The sequence below is a fragment of the Eumetopias jubatus genome, unplaced genomic scaffold (assembly GCF_037043125.1).
Source record: "Eumetopias jubatus isolate StellerSeaLion01/CBP00866 unplaced genomic scaffold, mEumJub1_p1.0 scaffold_12, whole genome shotgun sequence".
NCBI lineage: Eukaryota > Metazoa > Chordata > Mammalia > Carnivora > Otariidae > Eumetopias > Eumetopias jubatus.
This window is the reverse complement of record NW_028274818.1, coordinates 111,017,318-111,043,986: the sequence shown is the minus strand read 5'-3', so window position 1 is coordinate 111,043,986 and position 26,669 is coordinate 111,017,318. Positions and strand designations below refer to the sequence as shown.

Genomic DNA, 26,669 nt, shown 5'->3' with positions numbered 1-26,669 from the left:
AGGAAGGCTGGAAACTGCCTCCGTGATGACTGTGGTTGCCCAAATCCCATTTTCCTCTGGGAAGCAGAATGCCTCTCTACAAGACTACGCTGCCCAGGTCCTCTTGCAGCTGAAGGATGGCCAGGGTATCAGAGCAGAAGTCACTGGGTGGGACTTCTCGAAGAGGGTTCTTTTGCCCGTCTCCCAACATTACTCTTCCAGCCTGGAGTGCAGATGTGATTTCTGGAGCTTCAGCAGCCATACCGAGCCATGAAGCAACTCTGAGGATAGACAGCCCCAGTCCCACATGGGAGAGGGTCCCTGATGATACCTGGAGGATGCCACACCTGCTCCTGAACGTCTACGGCACCTCAGCCCTTGCTGGTTTCGGTGTGTTACCAGAAGCCAGTTTCCAACACAGTAGCCAACAGCCCTACACGTCTATAAAACATTTTCAGATAAGATCCACGCAGTCTTCAATTCCCTTACCTATCATCCTGTAAGCCTCAGTCTTTCATCTGTCAAATGGGACGGGTAACCTGCCCAAGGTGATCCCAGCTGATAAACATCAGAGCTACCCCACTGCTGTTCAGGAACCCAAATCACTCCAGTCCTGTGACGCCGGGGCCTCCCCAATCAACGCAAGAGACCCAAGCCAGAGCGGGGACTCCGGAGCAGCAGGGGACATGAGCGAGCAGACCCACAGCCCAGCCAGACACCGGAAGCCTGCAGGCCGATCAGGGCCGATAAATCAGAACCGCGAGCTCGCCGCCACGGGAGGGATTCGCCGTGTGATCAGCCGGTGCACCTCCCACCCACAGGACCGAGGCACATCCGCACACAGCTCCTACCTGGTTGGCTGCATTAGGTGGGTTTTAACCTTTTTCTTTTCCGTTTTTTACCTGACTCCCTACGCCTTCCTGTTAACAGAAGGGCAGGGAGGGTGAGCGGGCCTAAGGGTTAGGGCTGCGGACCTGAGGCAATAAATAGCTGAGGTGTTTGTCTTTCTGGAAGAAAACTCAATTAGCTTTGGCACAGAGACACTTCCTGGTGCCCTTGAGCCAGCCAGCCCGACACAGCGGGTCACAACGCCACACTGCCTCGGGGCGAAGTCTGCCCGGGGCCAAGGGGGAGGCCGAGAGGCCCCCAGGCGCCGCCTACTCGGGGTCGGGCCTCCCTCGGCCTCACGGCTCCCGGGCACCCGATGCCCCAACCAGGGTGGGGACGTCCAGCGTCCCCCAGCAGGCCGCCTGGGCTTGCATGCTGGGCTGGTGGCAGCACCGGACCCTACCGCCCGCCAAGCCCTGCCTCGGCATGGAAGCCAGGCCCCGAGGACTCCCTGTGAAGTGAGCTGAGGGCGAGGGCGAGGAGCGGGACAGCGGCCGAGGCGGGGCTTACCCGTCTCCTCCTCCCGGTGGTCCGGGTTCAGACCGCTGGCTGTGCATGTGCATTCCAGATGCTCCTCCAGCCGCACCTGCACTTCTTTTAACTTTGGCTTCTTCCTGATGTACTCCACCTTGGCCACCTGCCCGAGACAACAGCCCCGCCGTGAACACCTCGGCCACGCCTCGCACGCGTCAGCGGGAAAGGGGTACGTGCTCGGCCCCACCCAGGCCAGGAGGGCAACGCCAGCAGGCTGACCTCTGACCTCCGACCTCTAACCTCCTCCCCGCAGAAAGGCAGGAGTGCCAGGTGGGAAAGTAACCTTCGGCATCTGTGGCTCAGCCCATGTTAACTGGAACCCGAAGGCTCGTTCGCGTGAGTGGGCAGGAGGCCTGCATGACGCGCTCGAGGTAAGAGCTCTGAGCAGGGCGGGGGACGGAAGGTGTTCGCTCCCAGGTCTTAGGGGCAGCTGGGGCAACAAAACCTCCAAACGCACGCTTGATTAGTAAAGGGACAAAAACCCACGGCCACGGAAAGGGGCTGCTGCACGTGGCCTGTGGCCCCGGCCTCAGCCTCCCTCCCGCCCATCCTGCCGAGGCCCCAGGAGGAAGGAGCGCAGCCCCAAGGGCCCACAAGAAGGCTGTCAGGGTCTGGACCTGGATTCTGGTCTGTGGACCACAGATTAGGGCCCCACAGAGATGGAGCCACCTCACGGCCTCAGCCTCAGGCTGGAGGCCTTCCTGGGGACCCTGGCTACAGCTGACCTTGGCCTAGGGAACCCCAGCCTTCTCAGAAACATGGGCAGGGACCCCAGGGTGTCGTCCCAGGAGGCCAAGGTGGGGAGAGTGTAGAACTGAGCCAGTGGTTCCTCCAACCGGGTGTCCTCCTTTGTCAGCCCAAATTACCTGGGCACAGAACCACAGCATGGCGGACCTGCCTCTGCACCTCTCCCGGGGTCTGTCGGGAGGAAACGGCCGGATCCAGCCCGTGGGCACAAGCCCAGGCAGCCTAGAAATCAAGCTCCTACGGACCCCAGCTCAGGCCTGGGGAAACCGGCTCATTGTGTCATGGGAACGCCACTCCACACATACACATCTGTGCACACAGCAGTGCACGCACACGCCCTGCCGGGGGAACACAGCTCCGTGCACACACATATACGCACCCACCTGGCATCCACGGTGGCCTCACTTCATCCCAGCTCACGAAGGACATACAGAACACTAGAAGCATGCCTCCCAGACTCTCTCTGCAGCCCCAGTGGGCTCCCCCCACAAGTGCCCAGGCCTGAGCTCAGTCCCCAGCGGGGGCGGGACCACCCTCTTCCCACTTGCCCTGGACCCCACAGCTCTGGGCACACGGCAGATGCTCCCATCTGTGCCAACACTGGGGTGCGGTCCTGGAAACGGCCCCCAGGGATATCCATTCCACCCCATTTGCCAGGGGAAACTGAGGCAGAAAGGGAGCAGGGTCCACCCAGGTCACACCCTAAGCGTGTGGCGGCATCAGGGAGTTGGCAGGGGTGAGGGGATCCCTGGTGGAGAGCAGAAGCCCCCAGCCTGGGGACAGTGGGGAGGGGACGTGGTGAGAGGGGGGAGTTCCTATGCAGAGGCCTGGACTCCAGAAGCCAGAGGACCCCAGGCGAGTGGGACCGGCCACCCCACAGGTGAGCTGGCCCCAAGGCTTGCCCAGACCCGTCCGTAGCCACTGGGCTGCAGTAAGGGTTAACCCGCAGTGCAGAGGGTGCTGGGTGCCCAGCGGCCGTGGGAAGTGGGATGCGGCCTCAGGTGTGAATGTGGACGGCCAGGTGTGAGCTCAGAGGTGGGGTGGGAGCCAGGTCCAGTTTGGGGCCAGGCCTGGGAGGTTTTCTAGGCCGATCAGGGCAGGGTCTGCTCCACAAGGCACCTACCACTCCAGGAGGCCAGCACCACAGAGAGTGAGAGAGAAAAAGAGAGAGAGAGATTGATCCTTGGGACATGGGGGCAGAGAGCCTCCACTTTCCCCTCTATAAAATGGGAACAAAGATCGCGGCCCCCCCCAGGGTTTCACATGTATGGAAGCACTCGGAACTTTGCCACTGGGCTACCTTCCGGAGCAAGCAACCCCTGGTACCAGCATGTTGAGCTTACCAAAACCAGCCCCCAGGCCCAGAGTGAACCTCCCCTCGAGGGCACTGGGTAGGGTGCACCTCAGCAGGCCTCCCAAGAGGACCCCGGCCTGAGCCTGGCCACCGTGCCAGCCCTCCACGTCGGGAGCTCCAGGCCCGCCTCAGCCCCCTCTCCCGGCCCAGGCCCAGGGTCGAAGCAGGTAGGTCAGAGGCCACGGCCCCCAGTTCTGAGCATTCATGCGCCCCCACACACGGCTTCCCTCCGCCACTGGACGCTGCTGGGGGACACAGGGAGGCTGGGGGCAGGCAGCAAGGCTCAGGTGAGCTGGCCCCTCTGCTCAGCAAGAACCTCACCTAGTTCCTTTAGGGGAGCGGGTACTAGGACCCCAGGCTCTGGGTGCAGGGGGCCAGGCTTGTTTTCCACTGAAGACAGACCAGCCACGGTGGGGAAGGCAGACACTCCAGAAACCCACCCCCGCCACGGTCCCCTTGGCAAAGCACTCCTAACACCGGCCACTCCAGTCTGGGAACCCACTTTCTCCTCAGACAGGCTGTTTTTATCAAAGAAAAACAAACAGCGATTTATGATTGCACCTGCTTCTGGGTATGTGAGGATTCCAAGCTGTTCCACCACCTCTGTCTGGCCAGGAAATAGCTGCATTTTTCCCCCAAGAACACACTGAATATTAACTTCTCAAAGCAGCCTCCACACTAACCAAGTCCCCAGAACAAGATGTTTACATCTTTGGGACCCTCATTCCCGTCACCTCAGCCCCCAGATCCATCCTGGAGCCCACCCAGGGTCCCCACACAGGGTCCCCACACCCCTCCCTTCCTCCTCCCTTTGTGCCCGGGCGTCTGAGCTGCACCCTATAAAGAGGACCTTCACCTTCCCACCGTGAGTCTGCCTGGCAGGAACCACCCCACCTGCATGCTTCCAGGGCAAAGCCACCCGAGCGTGCGATCCAGTATTGCCGTCACCCCTTCTGAACAAGAGACACCGAGCACAGAATCCCCGAGCTCCTGCTACTCATGGTGTCCGGGGCTGGGCCGGGTAGAGCAACGCCCTGCTGGGGACCTCCACCCCTCCCCAGGTCATGGCCTGACCACTGCAGAGTCGAGGGCAGGGCACCATCCACGACAAACATCAGCATTTACTGAACCCCATGTGCTGGTCACTGCAACACTCACAGCTATCCTGTGAGGGTGCAATTATGGTTCGTTTTACGGATGGGTGAACTGAGGCAGCTCAGAGGGGAGACCCACACTGCCAGAGCCACTGATTTTCCCCAAGGTCCCTGAGCTGGATCTCATACTCCATCAGGGCGCAGAGGCCCGTCCCGGGCACCCCAGCAGACACACCCAGACCCACCTTCCAGAAGCCTGGGGTCTAGCGACACACAGCCACTACCAGCCATCACGGCTGTGGCCGAGGACCTGGGTCTCTCCCTAGAGACTAAGGGACCTAACCAAGTTAACGGACTTGGCTGTAAACCCACAGGATGCCCTGAAGAAAAGGGGAGCCCCCAACTTTCAACACCACACAGCGAGAGGCAGGAGGTTTGCCCCACAGCCGCATCCAGTGCGACCCGACCAGAGTCATGGGCTCCGCTGTCTACACCACCCCTTCTGCTAGCCCTTGACCCTTGGACCTAGGGGACAGGGTCAGATGCCTGCAGGGTATGGGGTCACCGCTCACTGGGGAGAGGAGCCCATTCATCTGGGACCCCAGTCAGGGAGCACGCTTGGCCCCCCAAATGCAGATCCCAAACGCTGAGCACAGCGAGCTGATACAGGGACGTCACCCCAGCCCGGACCACGTACCCACCCCACCCCTCCCCGAGAGCTAATGGCGGCTATCCCCTGCAACCCCAGGGGGACCACCCTGAAGGCAGGTCCCAGAAGACACATGAGGGCCCAGCCCCAGAGAGTGAAGGACCCATACCTGAGACCATCAGAGTTGGAGGCACAAGACGCCCCAGGCCACCCTCCCTGGCGGTCACGGAACAGAGCTGGCCATCCACCCCAGCAAGTCCCGACAGTCAGGGCCCGGGGGGCCTTCAGCTGAGCACACCAGAAAATCCACCGTCTGGGCCTCATGGGGTGGCCGTTCCCAGCCTTCCCTTACCTTCTCCAGTAAGCGACCTTTAACTGTGACCAAAAGGCCATAATCCAGAAGACCAAGCACGTGTCAGCCCAGGGCAAGACCTCCCGCCTGCCCAGCCACCCGGGGCCCCTGCCGGCCCCCAGCACCCCTCCCAGAGGCTGGGCCGAGGACTCGGCCCCGACGGAGCGCGGACAGCCTCCTGGGAAGGCGTGGGGGCCAGGCCGGCCTCCACAACGGACCCCCTGTTCCCGCTGATCTTTAGTCCCTTCTCGGCCAAAACCCCCAGTGTCCGGGCCGGATGTTTTCCTGCCAATGCTCCGATGAGTGGGCAGGGAGAAGGGGCTGCCTTCCCTGAGGGAGAAGGGGGAAGGAGTCTGAGAAGAGCAGGGCGCCGGACATGAAACCAGGCCGCTGGGCTCCGGCCGCAGGACTCAGGCCCTCCGTCCCCTCGGGTGGACCATGACCCCATCCGAGCGGACGAAGGCCTGTGGGGGGAGGCCTGGCCCAGCGCCACCATCTGCTGAGACCTTTGGGCCTGTGCCCAAGGCAGATATGGGCCCCTCCCCCACCCACTCACGGTGGGCCAGGAAGAGGGGATCACGGCCCATCCCAGGACCAGACACGGGGAGCCCCACTTCAGCCCGGCACTGCTTTAACTCTGAGCGCCTAACTGGACACCCGCAGGACAGGCCCTATGCCCAGCGTCCACGTGTGGGACCGTCTCACCTAGAACACCACCACCCCCACGCCCAGGAAGAAAAGATCTCAGGTGTCTGGATTCTCGGGGCTCATGAGACTCTCTCACAACACACTGTAAGTGAGGACACGGGGACCTGAGGGAAGCAGGCCAGGGTCCCGCAGCAGGCTGCAGGGGAGAAGTCGCAGTGCGAGAAGGCACAGCCCCGTCCCTTCGGGCCTCTGTTTCCCCCTTTAACGAAAGGTGCAGAGCTGGGCTCCGTGCCCAGCCGGGGCCCCCGGCAGCATGGAGTCGGGAGGCCTCAGTCAGGCCCGAAGGCCCGGCCAAGACAAGAGCCAGCGCCCCAGGGAAGTGCACCAGGGCGCTGGGAGCCTGGGCGTCAGGGGAGTGTCCGCCGTGGAGAGCACAGAGCAGCAAGCCATGGAATTTGCTTACTCAATGCCCCAAGTGCTCGAGGACCAAGTCCCCGGAGGTCAGGGGGAGCCCCAGGTACAGGCCTAACATGCCTTCTCACGTGACAAGCAAGTGTCCCAGCCAGCTACACGGCCTGTAAGTGAGAAAGTCTCCCCTGCACTTCACTCTGGGGCCAGGGGCCAACATCCAGGGGCCCTGAAGAAGGGCACACGGGATCTGAAAGAATCTCCAGTCGAGGAATGGCTTCTGACACACCCCCAGAATCTTCATTCCAGGAAAAACGGACGCACTTGCTGCTAGAGGCTCAGCTGAGGGGGCAGCCCATCTCCACTCGAGAGGTGTCCCGCTGCCCAAATCCACAGTCCAGGGTTACGTGGGACCATAACCCGCCCAGAGGCAGCTTCCAGGGAGGGCAGCCCCCTGCCCTAGACCGGGAGCACCCAGGACGCTCCAGCCTAGCCACACTTCAGAGAAGCCAAGACACTCTGGATGCCTCCCCTCCCACTCTATCCTTTTGGAAGCAGGAAGACGGCACCCAGACAGGGGCTGAGCGCAGAGAAGCAGAACAGCTCCCCTCCACAAAGGGGCCCGGCTGCCCTGGGACCCACTTGGGACCTGCACAGCCCTAGACACCAAGTCACTGTGTTTCAGACCCATTTCACAGATGGGACACATGAGGCCAGAGGACAGCAGACCCGTGCCCTAGGAACTCCTCCAGCCGCTGGGCCAAAACACCAACATTTGGCCAAGACCCCAGTGTGGCAGCCCAGAATGACCCAAAGCAGCAGATTTTCCCCAAGGACTAAGGTGGGAAGAACAAGGAGCCCCCACACGTGTAATCTGAACACGACCTTCCTATGCCCCCAGCACTGCCCTGGAAGTCACCAGGGCCAGCGCCCTGCCCCGGAGAGGGCTTTGGGGCAAGCGCTGGCTCCCAGGGAATGCAGGAGCACGGCAAAGACAGCCAAGCCGGCACCGATCCTGAGGGTCTCCAAGCGGAGCGTGGCTTCCCAGGACCAAGGCACCGCCAGGAGGGCCCTCCGGAGGGGAGTCCCTGGACACACAGCCCACAGCAGAACGGGGTGCCCTCCCTGACTTATAGACAAGGGACGGAGGCCCAACATGGCAGGCCCTGCGCCCACACCAGCTCTCCTGGCCTGTTTCCCATGTGCTTCTGGGGAGAGGCTCTGAGAGGGACCCCTGACCCCTCTTGCCATGCACCACAGCTCCGCTCAAGTGCCTGCAAAAACTCTCTGGGGCTTGGGGGAGACAGCGGGCAGCACGCACACAACCCGTGAGAGCCTTCTGCGTTGTCGCTTCGTGGGGGAGGCTGCTTGCAGTGGCGGCGGGGGGACCAGAAGCCCACCCCCCAGCAGCCGGTCCAGCCCCACGTCCCAGCTCTACCACCAGCCTGCTCTGCACCCGGGGCCTCGTGTGTTGTCGGCCACATCAGCCTCGGGGCACCCCAGGGTGGGGCCCAGGGCTCACCTTGACGCTGCGGTGATGAACGCGGGAAGGCTGACACTTGACGCTGCTGGTGTTGCAACAGCCCGCACAGCGCTTCACCTCCACGCACGGGGGCCAAATCAGGAAGTTGGCAGACGTGGGGTCGACCTGGCTCCGAGGTATCTCGTAAATGACCGTCCTGGTCTTGCAGACTGCAGGGATGGCTTCCTCTGCAGAGCAAGAGCCAAGGTGAACGCACGGGCCGTCCCGGCAGCACCCAGGCCCACCCTGTGGCCTCAAGCCCTAAAGGGGGCGTGTCCCCCCACGGCTGCCGCTTCGTCCCTGTGGCACATCACACCACCCCAGCGCCCAGCAGAGATGGAGAGACACCCAGGGCCCCGACTCGGTGCATTTGGCCTGGCCCAAGGAGGAGCAGAAGTGAGGGCCAGGCAGGGAGGCCCCAAGGCAGGAGGGCAACAGGCCCCACAGCCAGTGGACACATCAGGGCCCAGCGCCACCAACTGCCACAGCTCCCAGGCCAGGCCCAGGAAGGGAAGACACCCGAGACGGGCAGCGGATGCAGGATGCGGGACGCAGGACTCAGGCCTGCCTCCCCAGCCCACCGGCCGCAGACCTGCTCACTAAAGGCCACCAAGAGAGCACCCCGCCAGCTGGGAGGCCGACCTCCCAGGAGGGACTGGCTCTACCTTCCAGTCTGTGCTCCTCAGCACAGGCCGATCCATCCGACCCGAAGCCCCGAAATGCAGTGGATGCCAGGGCACCACTGCCCGATGAGAAATCCACCTGGGGACCCCAGCACACGCACCTTCCTCCCCACATGCTGCCTTACTAATCCACGCCGGCCCCTAGGCCCACTGGGCCTTGAGTAATGCGGGGCCGGGCAGGCAGGCCCCCAGAGCCCAGAACTGGAGGGAGCCACTCCTGGCCGCAGAGGGGCTGGCACGACCCCCGTGGCCAGCACCAGGCAGGGCCCCGTCCTCTGCAGACAAGCAGAAGAGCCTGAAATGCAATCAAAGGACAACAGAGGCCTTGCCCCAGCACCAGGGAGGGGTGCCAACCTCTCTCTTGTCCGTCCCCCCACAGGGGCCAGAAGACCTGACTGAGAGCCCTGGGAGACTGGGGGTACTTGCATCCTCCCCGGTGGCCTGGGAGCACCTGGAGAGGGGGCGCACGGGGTCTCCCAGAGCAGGCCTGCCAACAAGGAAGGCCAGGTGCTGGAGATCTGGCCACTCCAGTGCAGGAAAGGGCTCTGCTCACGGCAAGCAGCCCAGGGCCCACTGGCTGTGAGGGGCCTGGGGACCCTGGCCAGGCGGGGCCGAGGGTGGAGCCAGAGAGACAGTCCAGGGCTCCCCATCTGGAACAGGACAGGCCTGCTGAAGCGCCCTCACCTCTGACACTGGGCTGGAGAACAGGAAATCTACAGTTCTACAATAAACGTCGTCTGGGTGGGCCCACCTGCCTTCAGGAGGACTCCTCACCCACACACCATGCTGAGGCAAGAAGCTACGAAATCTACCTTCTGGGAGGAATTTAAAGCTCAGAGGGGGTAGTCACTGCCCAAGGGCACGCAGCAGGGAAGAGCAGTGTGGGGGGCGCACACCCAGGCAGTTAGGAAAAGCAGGAGGAACCTCCAGGGTGGCACAGGACTCGGGGGATCATACCCCCAGAGCCCCGCTCCCAGGGCAGGAAAGTGCAGGCCAAGATCTCTCTCAGAGCTGAGCCAGAGCCCCGGAAACCCCTTGCAGCCTCAAGGGGCCAGACAGATATGGGGGTACTCTGCTAGAGAACAGGATGCAAACACCCCGCAAACCCACGCCCGGTGAGTGGGGTGGGGGCCATGGGCAGGGGCGTCTGCTGGAGGCCCATTCCGTGGCTGCCAGCCAGGCCACCACACTACAGACTGGAAAGGAAACACGACCACGTTTGCAGCGAGGCCTCCTCCAGAACAGGCCCCAACAAGACCGGGCACTTAAGGAATTTATGATGGCTCTCCTCTCCTGGAAACTCTTGGCCCAGGCCAGGCTGCAGCAAGCAGCAGACGGGCCGGGGCAGGGAGGCGCCCCCGGCAGAGGAGGGAGGCCTCCGGAGAGACGGCGGGCGGCTGGGGCTGAAGCCGCTGGGGCCCCTGGGCCTTTGTTTTACGGAGGGGCGAAGGGATGACTCCCCTGAAGGCCCAGTGGGCGAGAGCCCCCCAGCGCCCCCTCCCCACCCGGCAGACCCAGGGCTCACCAATGCTTCTTTTCCTCCGGATGGGCACGGGCGGCTCCTCAGGTGCATGCTTGGTGGCATGGCCCCCGTGGGCTCTCAGACTCGCTTCCAAAGCATCCTCGGCCCCTACAGATAGAAAGAGGAAATGGTGACCAGCCGGTCCACATCTGTGGGGCACCCCGGGGCCTGTCCAGCGGCGCTTCCTACCTGCCTCCCCCAGACAGACAGGGTCCCCGGGGGGACACGCCACTCCCACGTATGCAGAGGATGAAAGACTCGCAACTGCCAAAAATCACCCGCCGACCTCTGGGAAGCCTACACGGAGGTCCCCCAAATGTGGCACCCCTGCTGCGCTCTGCAGCAGAGCTACGGACCTGTGCAATCGGTGCGGAAGGGGCGGGTGATCTCCCCAGGTGAGGGCTGGCCTTCCTCCGCCGTAATACCCAGAACTACCAGGCCGGCTGCTCCCAGGCAGGCCCATCTCCTCGGAAGGGCCCCGGGGACAGGGCCCCTCCGACGGCACTGAAGGAGAAGCGCATGCGCTGCCATGACCTCCCTGCTGAGCGCGCGTGTCTTTCTCTCCCTCTTCTTACTAAACCAGCTCTGGGCCGACAGCTGAATTCCGCTTGCTCCTGAAGTTAGTCCGCTCGGAGGCCACAGGAAATGCAAGTGGGGAAAGTAAAGGGGCAGGAACCCTGGTGCCCGGCAGAGGGGGCGGGCTGGCAGAAGCAAAGCGTGCTGCCCCTCAGACGCGGACCCACCGTCCCAGGGTTAAAATCAGAACTGGACCCTAATCCCCCAGGCCTGCAACGGCACCTGGTACACACACCATCACCCTCGCCCGCCCCAGTGCCCCTGGGCAGCCTAGGGGAGTCCCAGGTCTCTCAGATTCCTAGAAGGGAAATGTGGGGTGGGAGGGACACAGAGTCCTGCCACCTGCCACTGGACCCGGCCTGCCCCGGTGACACTGCCTGCACCTGGATGAGGTGGGTCACCCCTGGCCTGCCCGCCTTGGCCCGCAGACCCAGCTGGGGGAGGTCTCTTTCTACTTCCCCCTCCGTCCCTGGCTCCCCAGTGGATGAGCAAGGGCACCAGGTCCTGAGAAGCATGCCCCCACAGCTGTGCAGACCTCCCCCGTGTGCTGCTGTCCCTTCCCTGACAAGCTCAAGCGGCGTCCTGGCCAGCAGCCCGGACCACAGGCCCCCTCCTGCGTGCCTGGCCCACCGGGGCCTCAGCGACTGTCCACAAACCAACAAATCCAAAACCACTGCTCACTTAAAATGAAAACCGACAACCAGGCAAAAGGTACAAACAGCAAAAGATGCGCCCTTTCCGAAAACTAGAGTCTGGGAAGAACCCAGCTTCTCACTTAAAATGACTCAATGTTCCACTGCCACTAATTTTTTTGAGACCCAAAATAAGATCAGAACACGACTATTCATGCAATAAGAATTTCCCATCAACCAACTGTTACAAGAAGCATTTTTTCACGAAAAAGTGACATCTATGAGTCACGTCCTGGTGGAAGCCATCTTGCCACCCTCAAACCAAAGACCTGCTGGCCCATCCTCGGCCTCCAGGAGAAAACGCCCCATCGGCCACCATCTTCCCAGCCTCCCGAAAGCCAGGCACGAACCGCTCCGCGGATGCCTCAATCCCAACGCGTCTGCAGGACCTGACGCGGATGACGAGCAAGGATGTGCCTGCAGGAGCTGCCGGGAGCCCCGTCCTGGCCGCTCGCCTGGATGGACAGAGAAGACCACAGCCCGGCCAGCTGATGGCCAGCGCTGAAATCTGAACCGGCGGGCGGACTGCTTTCAAGATGAGAGCCCTCCTCTGCCCCCTGATCAAGATGGGTGGTCGCCGTTCCACGCTGATGGGGGGCGGCCTGCAGCCTGACACTGCTTGAGAAATGACCCAGCAGTGACTTAGGAGAGAAGGCCCCGCCTGAATGAGGTCCTAAAGCTGCTCTCAGGACAGCTCATCAAGGGGGTTTCCCTTTTGTCTTGCATGCACAAATGCCCAAGTGACAGCTCAGGATGGGGACAAGTCCTCCGGCCTTCAGTCCTGGTGGAGCATTAATGGCCCAAGCAAGATGGGGACATTCATGCATCTGTTACTGAGTGACCCCACCGCCCGGGCACCAGACCAGGCTGCTTGGAGAACAAAGCTCCCCCCTGGCCGCCTCACCGCTGAATGGCTGGTTTCTCATCACACTCGACGCACAGGTCCCAAACTCCAGCCACTGGTCATTCAAAGACCACACGCTGGTCTCTGCACCCGAAAGCCCCACGTGGAAAGTCAGCTACCCCTGAGCTCCACGCACACCCTGGGGATTCTCAGACTCAGTGCCGTCCTCACTGCTGCTGTCCTCACCACCTCCGGCTTCATCTGTAAAATGGGGACGCAGCCGCCCACTGTCCCAACCAGGGTCCCATCCAGAGTCCATCACAAAGCCCTGCCAGGGAGGAGAGGGCCTGTAAGAAAAAGCCTTTTCTGCTTCCCGGGCCTGATTAGCTCTACACCCAAAACACCAACCTGAAGGGGCCGGTTCACCCTTGGAGTTACAAAGAGGGATTTAGGACTACCAAATGGGTTTCTCCACACCCCAGCTCCTTCCTCAGGGATCCCAGGCAGGCCTCCAACTGGACCTCACGGGGGTCCAGGGCCTGGAGAGCAGCTTAGTCCTCAGATAATTGGCCCCTCAGCTGTTTACGACCTTCCACAGTTGCAAGATCTGTTTCAACTCTTCACTTTGGGCGGGAACAGGTGTTGGGGGAAAGAGGGCAACGTGAGCTCTAGGAGCCTCCAGTGGCAGCTTCTGTGCTCAAGAGACCAGCACTGCCCTGGCTCGCAACTTCCCCCTGTGAGAGGGCACCAGGCCGGGACGGAGACCCCACTTTGGGATCGGTGTCACACAGGGCCTCCTAGGGGGAGAGCTAGTGAGCAAAGAAGATCCTAGAAAACCCCTCTTCTCACTCCAGTTTCCCAGGCAGGAATTCTACCCCAGAATCCTAGTCAGACCCCAAACCATGTGGCAGAAGGTGGAAGGCAGGGGCGGGGAGGTGGGGTGGGGGGGTGGGCAGGAGGTGTACGAGCACCCAGGGCTTTTTATAAGGGAGCAATTTGAAACCAGCCAGGGAACTAGCGGGTGCATCCTTTTTCGGTTTGGACCCTCCCAGAGAGGCTCTGGGCCCAAAAGTCCCCAGGGTCAGGAATGCCATCAGCATAACCCACCACGCTGCAATGCAAAAAGTGTTAATGGGTGGGGGGCGGGGGGCGGGGGGGGCGGGGCTGCAGAGACCAGAATAAGAATGGTCCCAACAGAAAGTGAATGGCCCATTTCCCGGTGGCATCCCAAAGCTGTCCCACAGGGAGGCCCAGCCCTGCACCAAACCTAGCTCCACCAAGCCAAAAAAAAAAAAAAAAAAAAAGGCCCTGAATCTTCTCAGGGAGGCGGCCTCCCCACTTTCACAGATCTGCCAGGGACCAGCAGAATGTAGGCGAGTGTTTTCCTCAGCTAACCAAAGCCAAACCCTTCTCCCCAGGGTTACACATCAAGGAACCAGACCAAAATCCCCCCTGGCCCAACTCTGATCTCCAAGTGAAATTCTACCCCCTTCCTGATAAGGATCAGCCAAAGGATTTCCTGGGTCACGAAACTACAGAAACCATCGGCCTTGCTAGCAAATGGTCTTGGCATGAAATGAAAATAGTTCAGGCCTCTCCACCACCATAATTAGGTACAAATTTCCAAATGACTAGACCATGTGATTTTACTTAATTCTCCCCCCGCCCCCCCCCTTTGAGGGTAGTCTGCAGCGAGAGTGAAATCTTCACTGAAAATTGTTCCAACCAACCTCTTCCACCTTCAGCCTTCTGTCTGACAAGCCCCTTTTGGGCCTCTTTTTTAACCAGACGTTAATAAGACGTATTTCTGTAACTAACCCTCGCATGGGTGTTCCCCCACCGAGTATTAATTTGGAGCAGGATACCACGAAGATGTGGGCCAGAATCCCTGCCCTCTAGGAAAAGGCTCCCTCCGGTCACACCGCAGCCACCAAAACCACCAGCTCCCACCCCACCAGGGACAACCTGGGTCCCTGGCAACCTTTCCCCACCAGTCCCCTCCAACTCCAAAACCCACACCAACCAGCTTCAAAACTCGGCATTTACAAATAAACTATTTTCTAAAGTGCCTAGGCTCCACAGCCCGAGGGTGAGCCCCCAAACAGTCCCCAGACACCAGATGTGTCCAAGATGTGCCTTTTTATTGGCCTGTGAAAAGAGAAAGGCACGGGTCTCCAGCAACCACAAAGGCTGGGCCGCCGCAGGAGCGGGGCACCGGCTCGCGGCGATGACAAAGCGGCCCGGCCCGGGGGGCGGCTCCTCCCTCGCGCCTGCCCGCGGGGCGTGAGGCCAGGGCTCTGCGCCCAGGCCCCGGCCCGCTCCGCTCCGCCGCTCCTCCCGGCCCCACAGGGCAGGCCCGGGGCCCGCACACCTGGCCCCAGCGCCGGCGCCCTCTACGCCGCTGAACTTTGTGTGACACGCGCGCGGCATTTTCCTTAAATGCAAAAACAATCCCCGGGCGAGCGAGCAGCTCGCGGCCGCCGCCGAGAGAGAAAGTGGGGATTGGAAGAGAAACTCCTGACTCATCCGCCTGGGCTTTTATGGCCCGGGATTGGATTCTGACCTTTCGGTGCGCTCCTGCGCGGCGCCCGGCCCGGCCCGAGCGCGGGAGGCGGCGCGGGGCGCACACCCCGCACACCCGCCCCGCGCGCCGAGGGAAGGGGCGCGATTTACCTACGGAGTCTATCTCCAGGAGTCGCTGGAGGTCCCGGATGCTGTGGATCTGACTGTGTGCCAGCCTCTCAATCACCTCGCGGGGGATCTCGGCTTCCTGCAAACAGAGCCACACGGTCAGCGCCCGCCGCCCGGCCAGCTCGCGTCCCGCGTCCCGCGCCCCCCGCCCCCGAGAGCGGCCCGGTCCCCCAGCCGAGGTTGCCCGGCCCCGAGTCCCAGGCCCTCGCAGCTCGCGGGCCGCCCGGCCCCCGCCCGGGACCCTGGAGTCAGACGCCGAAGGGGGGGGGAGGGGGACTGGGTGCGACCCCAAATTCTCGGCCCCCATCCAGGTCCGCCTTTGCAGAAGGCAACCCCTCCCACCTTTAAATTTTCAAACAAAAGCCCGGCACCGCGGCCCCTCCGCCCCGGGTGTCAGTTACAGGAGGTCTAGGGGCAGCGAGGGGCCCGAGGAGTTTGATTTAATAGTGAAATCGACATGCAGAAAGATCAAGTTGAAATGCGTCACGGATCGGCGACGAAAGTCACGGCAGCCTTAACACTTTAATCTATAGCCAGGGGCTTAAATTTCACACCCCGGAATCCCGGGCCGAACCTGCGGGGTCAAGGGTCTCCGTCGCAAAAACACGCGCGCGCGCGCATTCACTCGTTCACACGCGCGCCCCACCCGCTCCGGCCCGGCCGCGGCCCTAGCACCGCCCAAGACGCTCCAAATCCAGCGGGCGGCTGGGAGAGGCTGCCCGGCAATGGGAGGGTTAAATCTCCACCTCTCGCAGCTCTCGATCCCTGCCCAGACCACCCCCACCTCGCGGGCTCCCCCCCACTCCCTCCAGATTTTTAAAGGGAGTCGGGGGTCGCTGGGTGGGTGTGGGTGTGGGAGGGAGGGGTCTCAAGCACTAAGTTCCCACGACGGGGGCTGCAGAAAAGTCATTCATCACAGCAGAGCTCCCGGGGATTCGGGATTCGACATGGGGGGCGGGGGGGGGGGACGCCGGCGGTGGGAGGACGCGGGCGCCTGGCCCGGCCCCGGCTCGTCTCGCTCAGCCACCTGTAAGCAGGCCCTGGGCGGGCGGGACTGCGCCGGCCGAGCCGCCCGGCCAGGCTCAGAGACAGGGACCGGGGGGGAGGGGGGGGCTGCGGCCCCGCACCGCCCACCCTGCCTGCCGGGGGCTTCCGCCGCAGCCGCCCCTGTTTATCCGCCGCTCTTCTCCCCTCCCTGGTTCCGCCAGGTCACACACACCCCCTTCCGCGCTCCCCCCACCCCGATACTGCATTGTCCGCCGCGCCCCTGGCTCCCCTCCCTGGAGAGGAGCCCGCGCCCCCCGAAGTTTCTCCCCACTCGTCCACCCCGCGCCACTCCGTCCCTCCAAGGCAGAGCGACGCAACACGCTGGAAACTCACCAGACACACTTCAGTATGGCAGAAAATAAAACCCAGTTGGAAAAATCAAAAAATCGACCACCCTAGCAGAAATCTGCAGATCCCCAGAGCCCGAGGCGCCCCGGCCCGCGGGTGGTTGCAGGAGGCGTGCGCCGGGGGAGTCGGAGAGGGGACGGGGCGCGGGGGTGGCACCCACCTCGGCCAGGGCATGGGCGAGGTATCCGCAGCCGAGGAGTAGCAGGCAAGCCCAGGTCCTCATCGCGTCCCGAGGCGCTGGCGGCTCGGCGGGGAGGCGAGGCCGCGGGGCGGGCGCTCCAGCCGGGCTCCTGTGGCGGCGAAATTCAGTACCATCCCTCAGGGAGCGCGGCCCGGAGGAGGGTGGCGCGGAGAGCAGGGAGCCGGCGGAGCGCGCCCGGCGCGAGCAGCGAGTGCGGAGAGGCAGGCAGCGCCAGCGAGGAGGAGGAGCAGGGAGTGCGCGCTCGCCGCGCCCGCCGCGCCGGGAGCCTCCTGGGCCGCCGGGTAGGGGGTGGGGACGGAAGGGGCGGAGGGCGGGGGCTGGGCCTCTTCCTTGGTGCGTTCCCGGTGCTGGCCGCCGCCGTGCTCGCTCCCCGGCGCTGGCTTTAGGAGCGACCCGGCCGGTAATTCTGCATATTTGCGGGCGTCAGCCCCGAGAGGGACCCCGGAGCGAGGCTGGAGCCGCCGCCGCCGCACCACCCATCACCTGTCTGGACGCCCGGCCGGGCCCCGCCGCGGGCTCGCGCTCTCCCTGCGGGCTGCGGGCGACCCTGCGCGCCCACCGCCGGCCCCGCGCTCGCCTCCGGCCTCCTCTCGCAGCCGCCGCCCGGCCGGGCACGGCGCGGCCCAGCACGGCGCGGCCCGGCGGCCTGCGTGCGCCCCTCCGCGGCGTGCCCTCGGCTCTGGCGCCGCGCTCCGCCCTCCGCCGGCCCGAGCCGGGCAGCGCCCGGGGCCGCGCCGCCTGGCAGCCTCCGCCCGCCCGGGGCCTCGCCGCTCCGGCCTGAGGGCGGGCGCAGGGCCGACCCGGAGCCGCCGCCGCCGCCGCCGCCGCCGCCGGGGAGAGGAGGAGGAGGCGCGGACAGGCCCGGCTCGCCGGAGTTGTGCGGGCTCCGCAGGGCGCGCGTGTGGAGCCGGCCGGCGGCGAGGAGGGGGTTATAGCGCCGCCGCCGCCGCGCCCCTCCCCCGCCCCCTCCCCCTCGCCTCCCCCGGATTCCGGGCCCCGGACCCGCACCTCGGAAGCGCGCGGGGGCCGCACGGGCCGGGCAGGGCCCGGCCGCCGCCGCCGCCGCCGCAGTGAGCACACACTGGCGTTCACGCAGGCAGTAAAATCCATCAAAGCCCCGCGCCTGGCTCCGAGCAACAGCCGCCGGGCTCCGCTCGCCCGGCGGGGCTCCCCGCGCGCCCCTCCCTCGAGCTTGCCCACCCTCCAGTGCCAGCTGCAATCCTGCGGCACCGGACGGGGAGGGGAGGAGGCCGCCACAGAAGAGCCGCCGTCGCCGCCTCGCCTCCCTCGGGCCCCAGCGGCGGCCGAGGGCAGCGCCCGGAGCTGCTACGCCAAAAAGGGCAAAAGCGAACCGGCTCCCGCCTCCGGCCCCCCGCCCCGGCGCTCGGGCCTCTTTCCACCGTTAGGATCCAGGGCTCCTGCCTCCCCGTCTCCATAAAAGGAGGGGGAGTGAGTTTCTGGTGAGAGGTGGGGCGGGTTTAGGGGCGCGTCTGGGGCACTCACCTGGCGGCTGCCACGCGCCGCCGCCCAGAATCCGATGCCTGGGGCGTCTGAATGAGGAACCTCCACCCGCATTCCGAGATGGGAGAGCGCCCAGGTCGGAGGAGGGGGTTGCAGTGTGTCTGGTCCCCACCCTGGGACCCCGCGTCCCCACTCCCTCGTGGAAGCCTAGGCTGCGGCCTGAGCCGGGGACTCGAGGGGGCGGAAGGGAAGGAAGAGAAAGGAGCCGCTCGCGAGGAACCCCCGGAGTCTGAGCCTCCCACGCCGGGATCCGCTGGGCGCACAGAGCGCCACCTCCGGCCGAGGCGCGGCACAGAGCGCGATGCGGGGGAGCAGCGCGCTCGAGGCCGAGGCCTGAGCCGGCTGCACCGCTCCCCTGCCACGCAAGGGCAGGTGCACCCGAGCTGGGCAGATTACGCCCGCCTAGAGCAGGTGGGATCGGACCCCGGCGGGTCCCTCGAGGGGACAGCCGAGCCTGGAACCAGGGTTAGGAGGAAAGACGGGCCTTGCGACCCCAAAGCTAGACGGCAAGGCCCCAGAAGGCTAGGAGACTCCCTGACCAGTGGGAGGGTGGGCGGCCGGCCGGGAATTCCGCCCGCCCCAGGCCTCCGCCCCCTTCGGCCCCATCCTGTGGATTAGGCCCGTGCCCCGCCACGGCCGCCCTCCCGCCAGACAAAGGCAGTAAAGGCGTAGCCCCGCGGGCGGTCTTTCATCCTCGGCTGGGCGGGCTCCGGCATTTCAAAGGCCAAGTCGGGAGGGCGATTTGGGGGCGCTCGCCTTCCCCCTAATACCTGGGGAGGGGGGAGGCGGGACTTCTCCTGCCCTTTCCAGAGGGCCCTGGTCTACTAGCGCCCTTCCACATGCTTTCACACCCCTGCAGCCTCCCAATGCCCCTGCCCTCTCCAGGCGGCAGCCCCCCCCACCACCCACCGCCAAGCCCGCTGTCCAGGTGTTGCGGGTGAGGAGGGTCAAGGAGGACCGAGGCAGAACCAGGGAAAGCTTGGAAACATTTAGAAGCACAGGAGGGCCAGTCCTTGTCCGTCCAGGTCAGAGGGGCACCACTGGCCGGTTTGGGGAAGGCAGCCCAACATGCACCACCAGGACTCAGGCTGGACCCCGTCTGAGCCATGCCTCTGCATCCTGACTGGGCTGCATCACCTCCGTTTGAGCCCCGGATTCCTCTCGGGCAGAGGGACCGGAGGACACGCCTTCGGGGTTAAAGGCCTGGGTTCAACAGTGGGTACAGGAATGAAGGAGGGGAGGCCGCCTTGTATTTCGGCGCGGGGCTCTTCCAGCTCCAACCCCGCCACACCTGAGCCCCTTCTCCATGCGGCACTTCAGGGGTGCCCAGCTGGAGTTTGCGGCCAGCAGGGGAGTTAAGGGGGTGTCTTCAATGGCAGTCAAGCCAGGTCCAGGGCGGAAAGTAAGGGCGAGGCCTGAGTGCATCCCAGCCCAGACTGGAGAGTGGGGGGGGGGGGTAGGGAGAGGAGCAGCGCCGGCGTCCCTCTAATCGCCGGCGGCTATTAAAACCTCCACGAGTCGTCATAGCGACCAGACAACAGCGACTCTGGGAGGGTGGTAAACGCACCACAGGCACCTCTGGGGGCGGAGAGGACTTAGGACACGGTGCGGGCTCCAGCTGGGGTTGGGCAAGGACCCCCAGCCCCACGCGCCCCACCCTCCCCGGATCCCCAGAAGAAACCGGCAGAATTAGGCCCAGGAGCCCAGTTTCCAAGAATTGGACATGGAGACAGGAGAACTGACTTGACCAAGAGGTCACCAACTTAGATGAGAACCCACACGGATAGGCTCCGTCCCCCGGCCCTGGTTCCTCCTGACACCCTGCCCAGCCCATTCAGGTTCCGAGCACCCTTTTAGCCCTTGGAAAAGAGGGGCTGGGTGAGGAGGTGGGCCGCGGATGCCCACGCCAGAGAGGGGACCGTAAGTCCGGAGGCCAGGCGCATGGGGGCTACTGCACCTGCCCAGCGCTCCTGTCCTGACCCTTGCTGGTCAGGCGTGGTCACGTGCTCTTTCTGCCTGGGATCAAGTTTCACTTCCAGCCGCTATTAGGCGGTTCACACGGTTCATTGCAAATATTTGATAATGAGGCTAAATATACATCGGAATTGGAGGAGGCGTGGGCGGCCGTGCCCAACGCGTGGGAGCAGCGTTACCGGCTCTGCGGGCATCCCCGACTGGCACCCAGCTGTGTGCGGGAGGCAGACCCGCCCTGCGCGCACTGCCCCTGGGCCATTCTGACCCCAAGCCCGGGCACAGTCCCTGGAGGCCACCCAGAGGGCCCCTTGCGGAAGGAGGGGCTGCCACGGGGGTCTCCAGAGTGTGGGAAGGTGCTGGTGGGAGGTGAAGGTGCACCTGGCTGATGGTCGGGATGTCCGGTCGCCCCCAGAGCCGGTGCTTCCGGGCTATCTCGGGCGTCTCCGGCGCGCCCCGACATGCCTGAAGGCCCATAATTAAAGTGAGTCAGGTGCTCCAAATAGGCGGAGAGAGGGGCCGCCATGCAGCTGGGGTGACTGGTTGGGCGTCCGCCCCTCCCTGGTTGCCTGCCGGCACTGCCCATGACCCAGAAGCCAGGGAGCAGTGGGAAGGGCCTTGGCTATTCCTCAGAGCAAAGTAGGGGGCCTGTGGGAGGGGCATCTGCCTTTATTAAGCACCTTCTGTGGTGTGCAACCTGCATGTCCCCCTAAACCCACCTCACTGCCTATGTGCCAGTGCCTACCTGGGGCCTGGCTCCAGGTGATGCTCCCTTATTGCTACGATGTTATTTCCCCGTGGGAGTCATGACTGACACCCACTGAGCACCTCAGGCCCTGCATGATTTCATTTCACTCACATAGACACCGAGGAGCAGTGATCTAACCCACCTCTCCCCATTTTACAGATGGGAACACTTAGAGGCCAGGAAGCCGGGCCATTTGCCCACAGGACCAGGGCCAAGACGTGGCCCGGCCCCCGGGGAGCAACTCTGATGGCACGGACTCCTCTGCACAGACCCTGTTAATTCACCGAAGCAGAATTCCTCAGGTGGCGTTTGTCCCAAGGCTCACAGACAGGAGTGTGAAGGATGCTGGGTCCCCCAGCAGCATAAGCTCTGGGACTGGAGCCCATCCCACTTGGTCCCCAGTCCCAACGTGCACAGGGCAAGAGGGGCACACCCAAGTCCTGGCTGCCCTCTGTCCCTTGGCCTTGGCCTTGTTGTGTGTTTGTCCTTAGACTGCCTTATCTCAGGTCTCTCTGGAAAACGGGGGTCAACCACCCTTACCACGGCCAGTGAACCTCCCTCCCACCCAGGAAAAGCAGCCTGTGCGCGTGTGCACGCACGTGCGCACCCACACGTGCGCACACACACATACACGCGCGTGCATGCGAGGCTGCGGGGCCGTGGCGCCCAGGGTGGGTCACAGGGGAGGGGGCCAGCCAGGCATCCAGACACAGGCCACTGCCCAGAGCCAGAGTGGATTTCAGAACAATTTGTAATGATGAAACACCACATTTCCCTTTATCTCTGGGCAAGGCTTTCTTGGTTCAGGGCAGTTAATCCAGGAGCAGCCTCAGCCGAGTGGGCATGGCTCCTTGAAGATCAAGAGTGCCCGTGAGGGCGTTAATTAGGGTATTACCGCAGGCCGCCCCAGGCCCCAGTGGCTACGGATCGGGCCTTTCCAGTTCAGGCTCCCCAGAAGGGGTGAGAAACCTGGCAACAGGCTGGGAACACATTCTCAGTGTTGTTTTTTACTCCCTATTAAATATTTTTATTTTCCTTTTTAAATACACAAACAGAAACAGAGTGTAAGACAGCTGTGTGCCCACAATCATCTTGTGACTATTTTGTGCGGGAAGACCTAGGCTAAGGGACACTTGGTGGCTTGAAGGCTGAGGCCGTGGGGCATGGGAAACGTGTGAACAAGCACGGTGACTGCCGTAGGCATAAGGCACACGCAGCCGAGAGGGCTTCGTGTGAAAGTAGAGTGCGAAATTTCTCATTACTAATTTTTATGTTAATTACATGTTGAAATGATAGCATTTTTGAGGTACTGAGTTAAACAAACTACAATACTATGATTAATTTCACCTGTTTTCCCTTTGTTTAACATGGGTCCTAGAACATTTGAAATGTCCTGTGTGGCTAAAAGGGTATTTCTATTGCGTGAAGCCAGTGTAGACACACACAGTTCATACCTGCCCTGTAGAGCCAACCAGGTGCGTGGGGGCGGGCCTCCCCCAGCCTAGAAGCCAGCAGAGCTCTGGAATCTCAGCGACCCTGAGACCAGGGGTGGAGCCAGGGCTCAGTTACACCCCACCAGCCTCACCGGCTCTGTGACCTTGAGCAAACTGTGTGGCATCTTGGAGGCTCAACCTCCTCCTCCGGCCAGCTCAGAGGGTTGCTTTAAAGAATGCTCGCTCACATATTCAACAAGATACTCGTGTGCCAGGCACTACATGGGGCACTAGGGATACAAAGCTGAAACAAAGCTCCCCTGGAGCTCAGTGTCTCCCAATAAGCAAGTAACAGATATGCATATGCTATTTCAAGGAACATATTTTGGGGGTGGTCAGTAAGGCCTATTTGAGAGGGAGCCAGCTAGCCAGCTAGAAAGTCTAGATCCAGCATTCTAGGCAAAGACAGACACGGCATGTACAAAGGCCCTGAGGCAGGAACTGGCTTGGGTGGTTCAAGGAACAACAAGGGGCAGGGGGTGGTGGGTGAAGGTGAGCTGGGAGAGGTCGGCAGTGGGGCAGGTCACACACACTGTGAGACCAAAGTAAGGCATCTGGATTTTATTCGAGGGGCATGGAAGGCATTGAAGGGCTGGGGCAGAGAACCCAAACTGTGGCAGCACAGATGGGAAGCTTAGCTGCAGTCCCCTCTTCCCCTCCCCTGCCTCCTGGGGTCTTCGGGACTCATGGCCAAGTTCCTGTGTGGTGGGTGTGAATTCCAAGGCTGGGACTGGTCACCCAGTTTGAACCCAGAGCCACCCCCACACCTCTTACCCCGGATTCCTCTCAAGTCCATGACCGCGGATGGGGTGGGAAGGGCCTGCAGTGCTCCTTGGCCATCAGACAACGACGGGACTCAGCCCGGCCCAGACAGAGGTCGGAGTGTGGGGCTGGGCCCTGTGCCTGTGGGGACATGCGGGCAGGCCTACCACTCCTCCCTCAGACAAGACAGTGAGGTCATGCCCTCCAGAGACATAGGGCTGGCAGATGGAAGAGCCTCCCTATGTCCGAGGGGCTCGCACCTCCCTCCATGGAAGCACAAATCAGACCAAAGCCGTGGGGTCAACTCAGGGGTGGGGGCCTCACTCACCAGGGGAGAGGGGAAATACAAGGTGGCCTGTAGCGGCCAGGGCCGAGGGGCTGAAGGTGTGCGCAGGAAGCACAGAGACTTATAGAAGGAAGAAGAGCGTGGGTGCGTATGAGGAAGAAGGCGTCCTAGAGCCACAATAATCAGAACAGCGTGGCTCTCGTGTAACAAACGGATCGGAACCTCGAGCCTGTTTATTCAGTAAGACAGTTTAGAAAAACGACCTGATTTAAACCCTCACTTTACCCCCAATACTAAATCCACTTCAGGTCAAGAAATGGTTAAACGTTCAGGAACGAGCATGGAGCGTGTGGGTCTTGGTACAGGGAGAAGCTCCCACTGCCACCTGTCACGCTCTTGCCACTGTGTCTTGTCTCGATCAGCCTCGAGGAAGCAAGGGGACATATCGGCACAGAGAGGCATTCCACAGACACCCACTCCGACCTTCCGAACATCACTGTCACAGAGAAGCGTCAGAATCAGAGGGGGGCTGTTCCGGGGACAGTGGACGGACGAAAGCATCTCCACCCAAACCACCATGATGTCCAGGGCGGATCCTGGTGACGCTGCTGTGGGGGTGCAGGCGGACTCCCGGCTCCTCCGGAGATGCCCGGGTACCTGCGTGAAATGGCGTGAGGTCTGCGGCTTATTTTCAATGGTTGGGGTGGGGGTTGGGGACTGTGGATGACGGAGAGACAGATGACAAGTAGATGGGCTGATCGAGAGACTGATGATGGACAGAAGGCGGAGGACCACAGATGGGGGAGTGTGCGCAGAAGGGACGCGGGAGCCTGGGCAACCGAGGGGAAGGGCTCACAGCTCTTCACTGTACCACTCTTACGACTTCTCTGTAAGGCTGAAAGTTTTCAAAATATAAAATCATGAAAAAAAAAAGCCAATTCCCAGTCCCTAATTTTCCCATAGTTTACCAAACTTCTAGAAGGCGGAGAACTTTCACAGCTCCAGAAGACAAACCAAATCACTAATCAAAGACGAGCAGAAGTGTTACATCTCACACTTTTTAAGTTAAAAAAAAAAAAAATCCAATTTGACAGGATAGAAATTTAAAACATAGAGTAAAAATCTAAAGACCTGAACCAACGGAATCCTTCCATTGTGGGTTCGGATGGTGTTCCTGGCTCCCCTGTGTACTTTCTATCTGCGTAGAACAAGTGTATTAGCCAAAATTTAAAAGACATTTATCTGCCGGGTCTCTGCCCCCGGTTCTCTCCTCGGAAAACCACGGACTGACGCAGACAGGAGGGATGACAACGCGGATGAGCCCACGCTCGAGGGCACTTGGCTGCACGGCCAGGGGACGTGTCCAGTGGGGGTGGGGCAGTGCCGGGCAGGAGGGGGGCTGCTGCCATGCTGACAGCCACTTGGCACCCGGAGCCGTGGACGTGGCTGTGACCCGACCCTGCAGTCCCTTGTCTGGGCACCTGGCCTAAGAAAATGGCCTGACGACAGAGCGGCCTCGTGCAGGCTCTAGGAGGCACGACTGATACCACAAACATTGGAAACACCCTAAAATCCCAGGTGTGAGCCGGCCTTGTTTTCCTGGCCCTCTGGTTGGAAACGGTGTCCATTCCCGGGGGGGCGGCGGCGGCGGCGGCGAAGACAGTTTCCCGTGGTGTGCAAACGGACAGAGACGGGACACTGTCCACGGCGGGGTCAGAGTGTGGGGCTGCCGGTCTGGCTACCTTCCACCCAACATCCAGGTGGTCTGACTTGTCTGAGCAATTCGTCTACACCTCTGTGGTAGAGGAGACACCCGGGCATCCGAAGCGGGCAGTGCTGCCCCTGCCCCGGGCTCCCCTCGTGCACACTCCAGGGGAGGGCAGCTCTCAGAGCTGCCGGGCTGCATCTCACCGGCCAGTCGGGGACACAATGCTCCAATGGGCCTTGCTGTGCCCAAGGTCCCAGCGTCCCCCCTCACCCTGCCCCAGGCCTGCCTGCGACGGCTGCTCTGGCCTGGCCTGGCAACCTGACCCCTGCCAGGTGGGGCATCCGGGAGGGGGCCCTGGAGCTCCGGGCGCACACCTCTGCTCTGAGTGACCCTGGCAGTGTCCTTCCTCCCTGTGGGGACGAGGGCTGTGGGCCCAGCAGAGGGGGGCCTGACAGCCCCTCCCTGTCTGTGACTGCTGGAGAAGCTATTTTCATCTGTGGCTGTTTTTCTCAACAGGAGAGAGCAAAGTACGTCAGATAATCTTAACCTTGTCCTGCTGTGACCCTCATGAGATGGGGGGGCTGGCAGCCTCTGTAGCCCAAGCTTCCCCCTGGTGAGCAGCATACGGGTCCTCCGGCTTCCCGAGTTCCTACTACGTGCCTGCCCACGGGGGTGTCAGAGGGGCAGGAAAGAGCCCAGGCCCAAGGCCCAGGGGGGGAGGTAGCCCGCATCTGAGGATGGCTCCACCACTGGCTGGCTGTGCAACCTGTGGCGAGTGGCTTCACCTCTCTGAGCCCCTGTGGCCTCACACATGCCTGGGAAGTGCTCAGCACGGCGCCAGAGTGCAGCTGAAATGCTGCCCTGATTCATTACCAGGTCTGGAGAGCGCTGCATGCGGTGATGTGTGCATAGACACTGCCCGGCATGCAGCAGGCACTCAATACAGAGTGACTGCACCTGCAGCCCAGAGCCCCCCCCGCCTGGGCCACAGGAGTCCTGGGTGAGGCCAGGCTGCCCAAGGCTCATCATGGGGCCACCCCTCAGGGTCCCTCTGGGCCACACGCCACCAGCCCTCATTTACCTGGGACAGTGTTGAGCTCAGCCCTTCAAACCTCCGTGTCCAGCTACGACATGACGAAGCCCTGCATCCAGAGAATCCAAAATAAAGCCACCAGCCCCTGAAACCCAAACTTGGGTATACACGAGGGATTATTTCTGGGTCCCGCTTTGACAACACGCTAAGACACATTCATTCAACAACAGACATTTATCATGACCTCATAGGAGCAACATCTCTCTCTCGAGACCTCGCCATGGGTAACACCACCCCTGCCCTCGTGGAGCCGACCTACCAGAAGGTGGAGTTGGATGGCAAACATAGAAACAAGGGGCTTACCTGC

At 62.4% G+C, this 26,669-nt stretch overlaps 1 protein-coding gene across 2 annotated transcripts; it reads right to left on the bottom strand.

Moving 5' to 3' along the window:
* Positions 1–843: 843 nt before the first annotated feature.
* On the bottom strand, positions 844–18,355 carry PDGFA (platelet derived growth factor subunit A). Of its 2 annotated transcripts, none has more exons than XM_088017193.1 (6): positions 18,284–18,355; positions 15,166–15,262; positions 10,384–10,488; positions 8,176–8,363; positions 1,378–1,504; positions 844–899 (listed from the first exon to the last, which is right to left on the bottom strand). In XM_088017193.1, exons 1-6 carry the CDS (start codon positions 18,353–18,355, stop codon positions 844–846), a joined length of 645 nt encoding a protein of 214 aa, XP_087873319.1. The 2 variants fall into 2 exon arrangements, with proteins under 2 accessions (XP_087873319.1, XP_087873320.1); XM_088017194.1 differs by lacking the exon at positions 18,284–18,355 and adding an exon at positions 16,739–16,801.
* Positions 18,356–26,669: the final 8,314 nt, after the last annotated feature.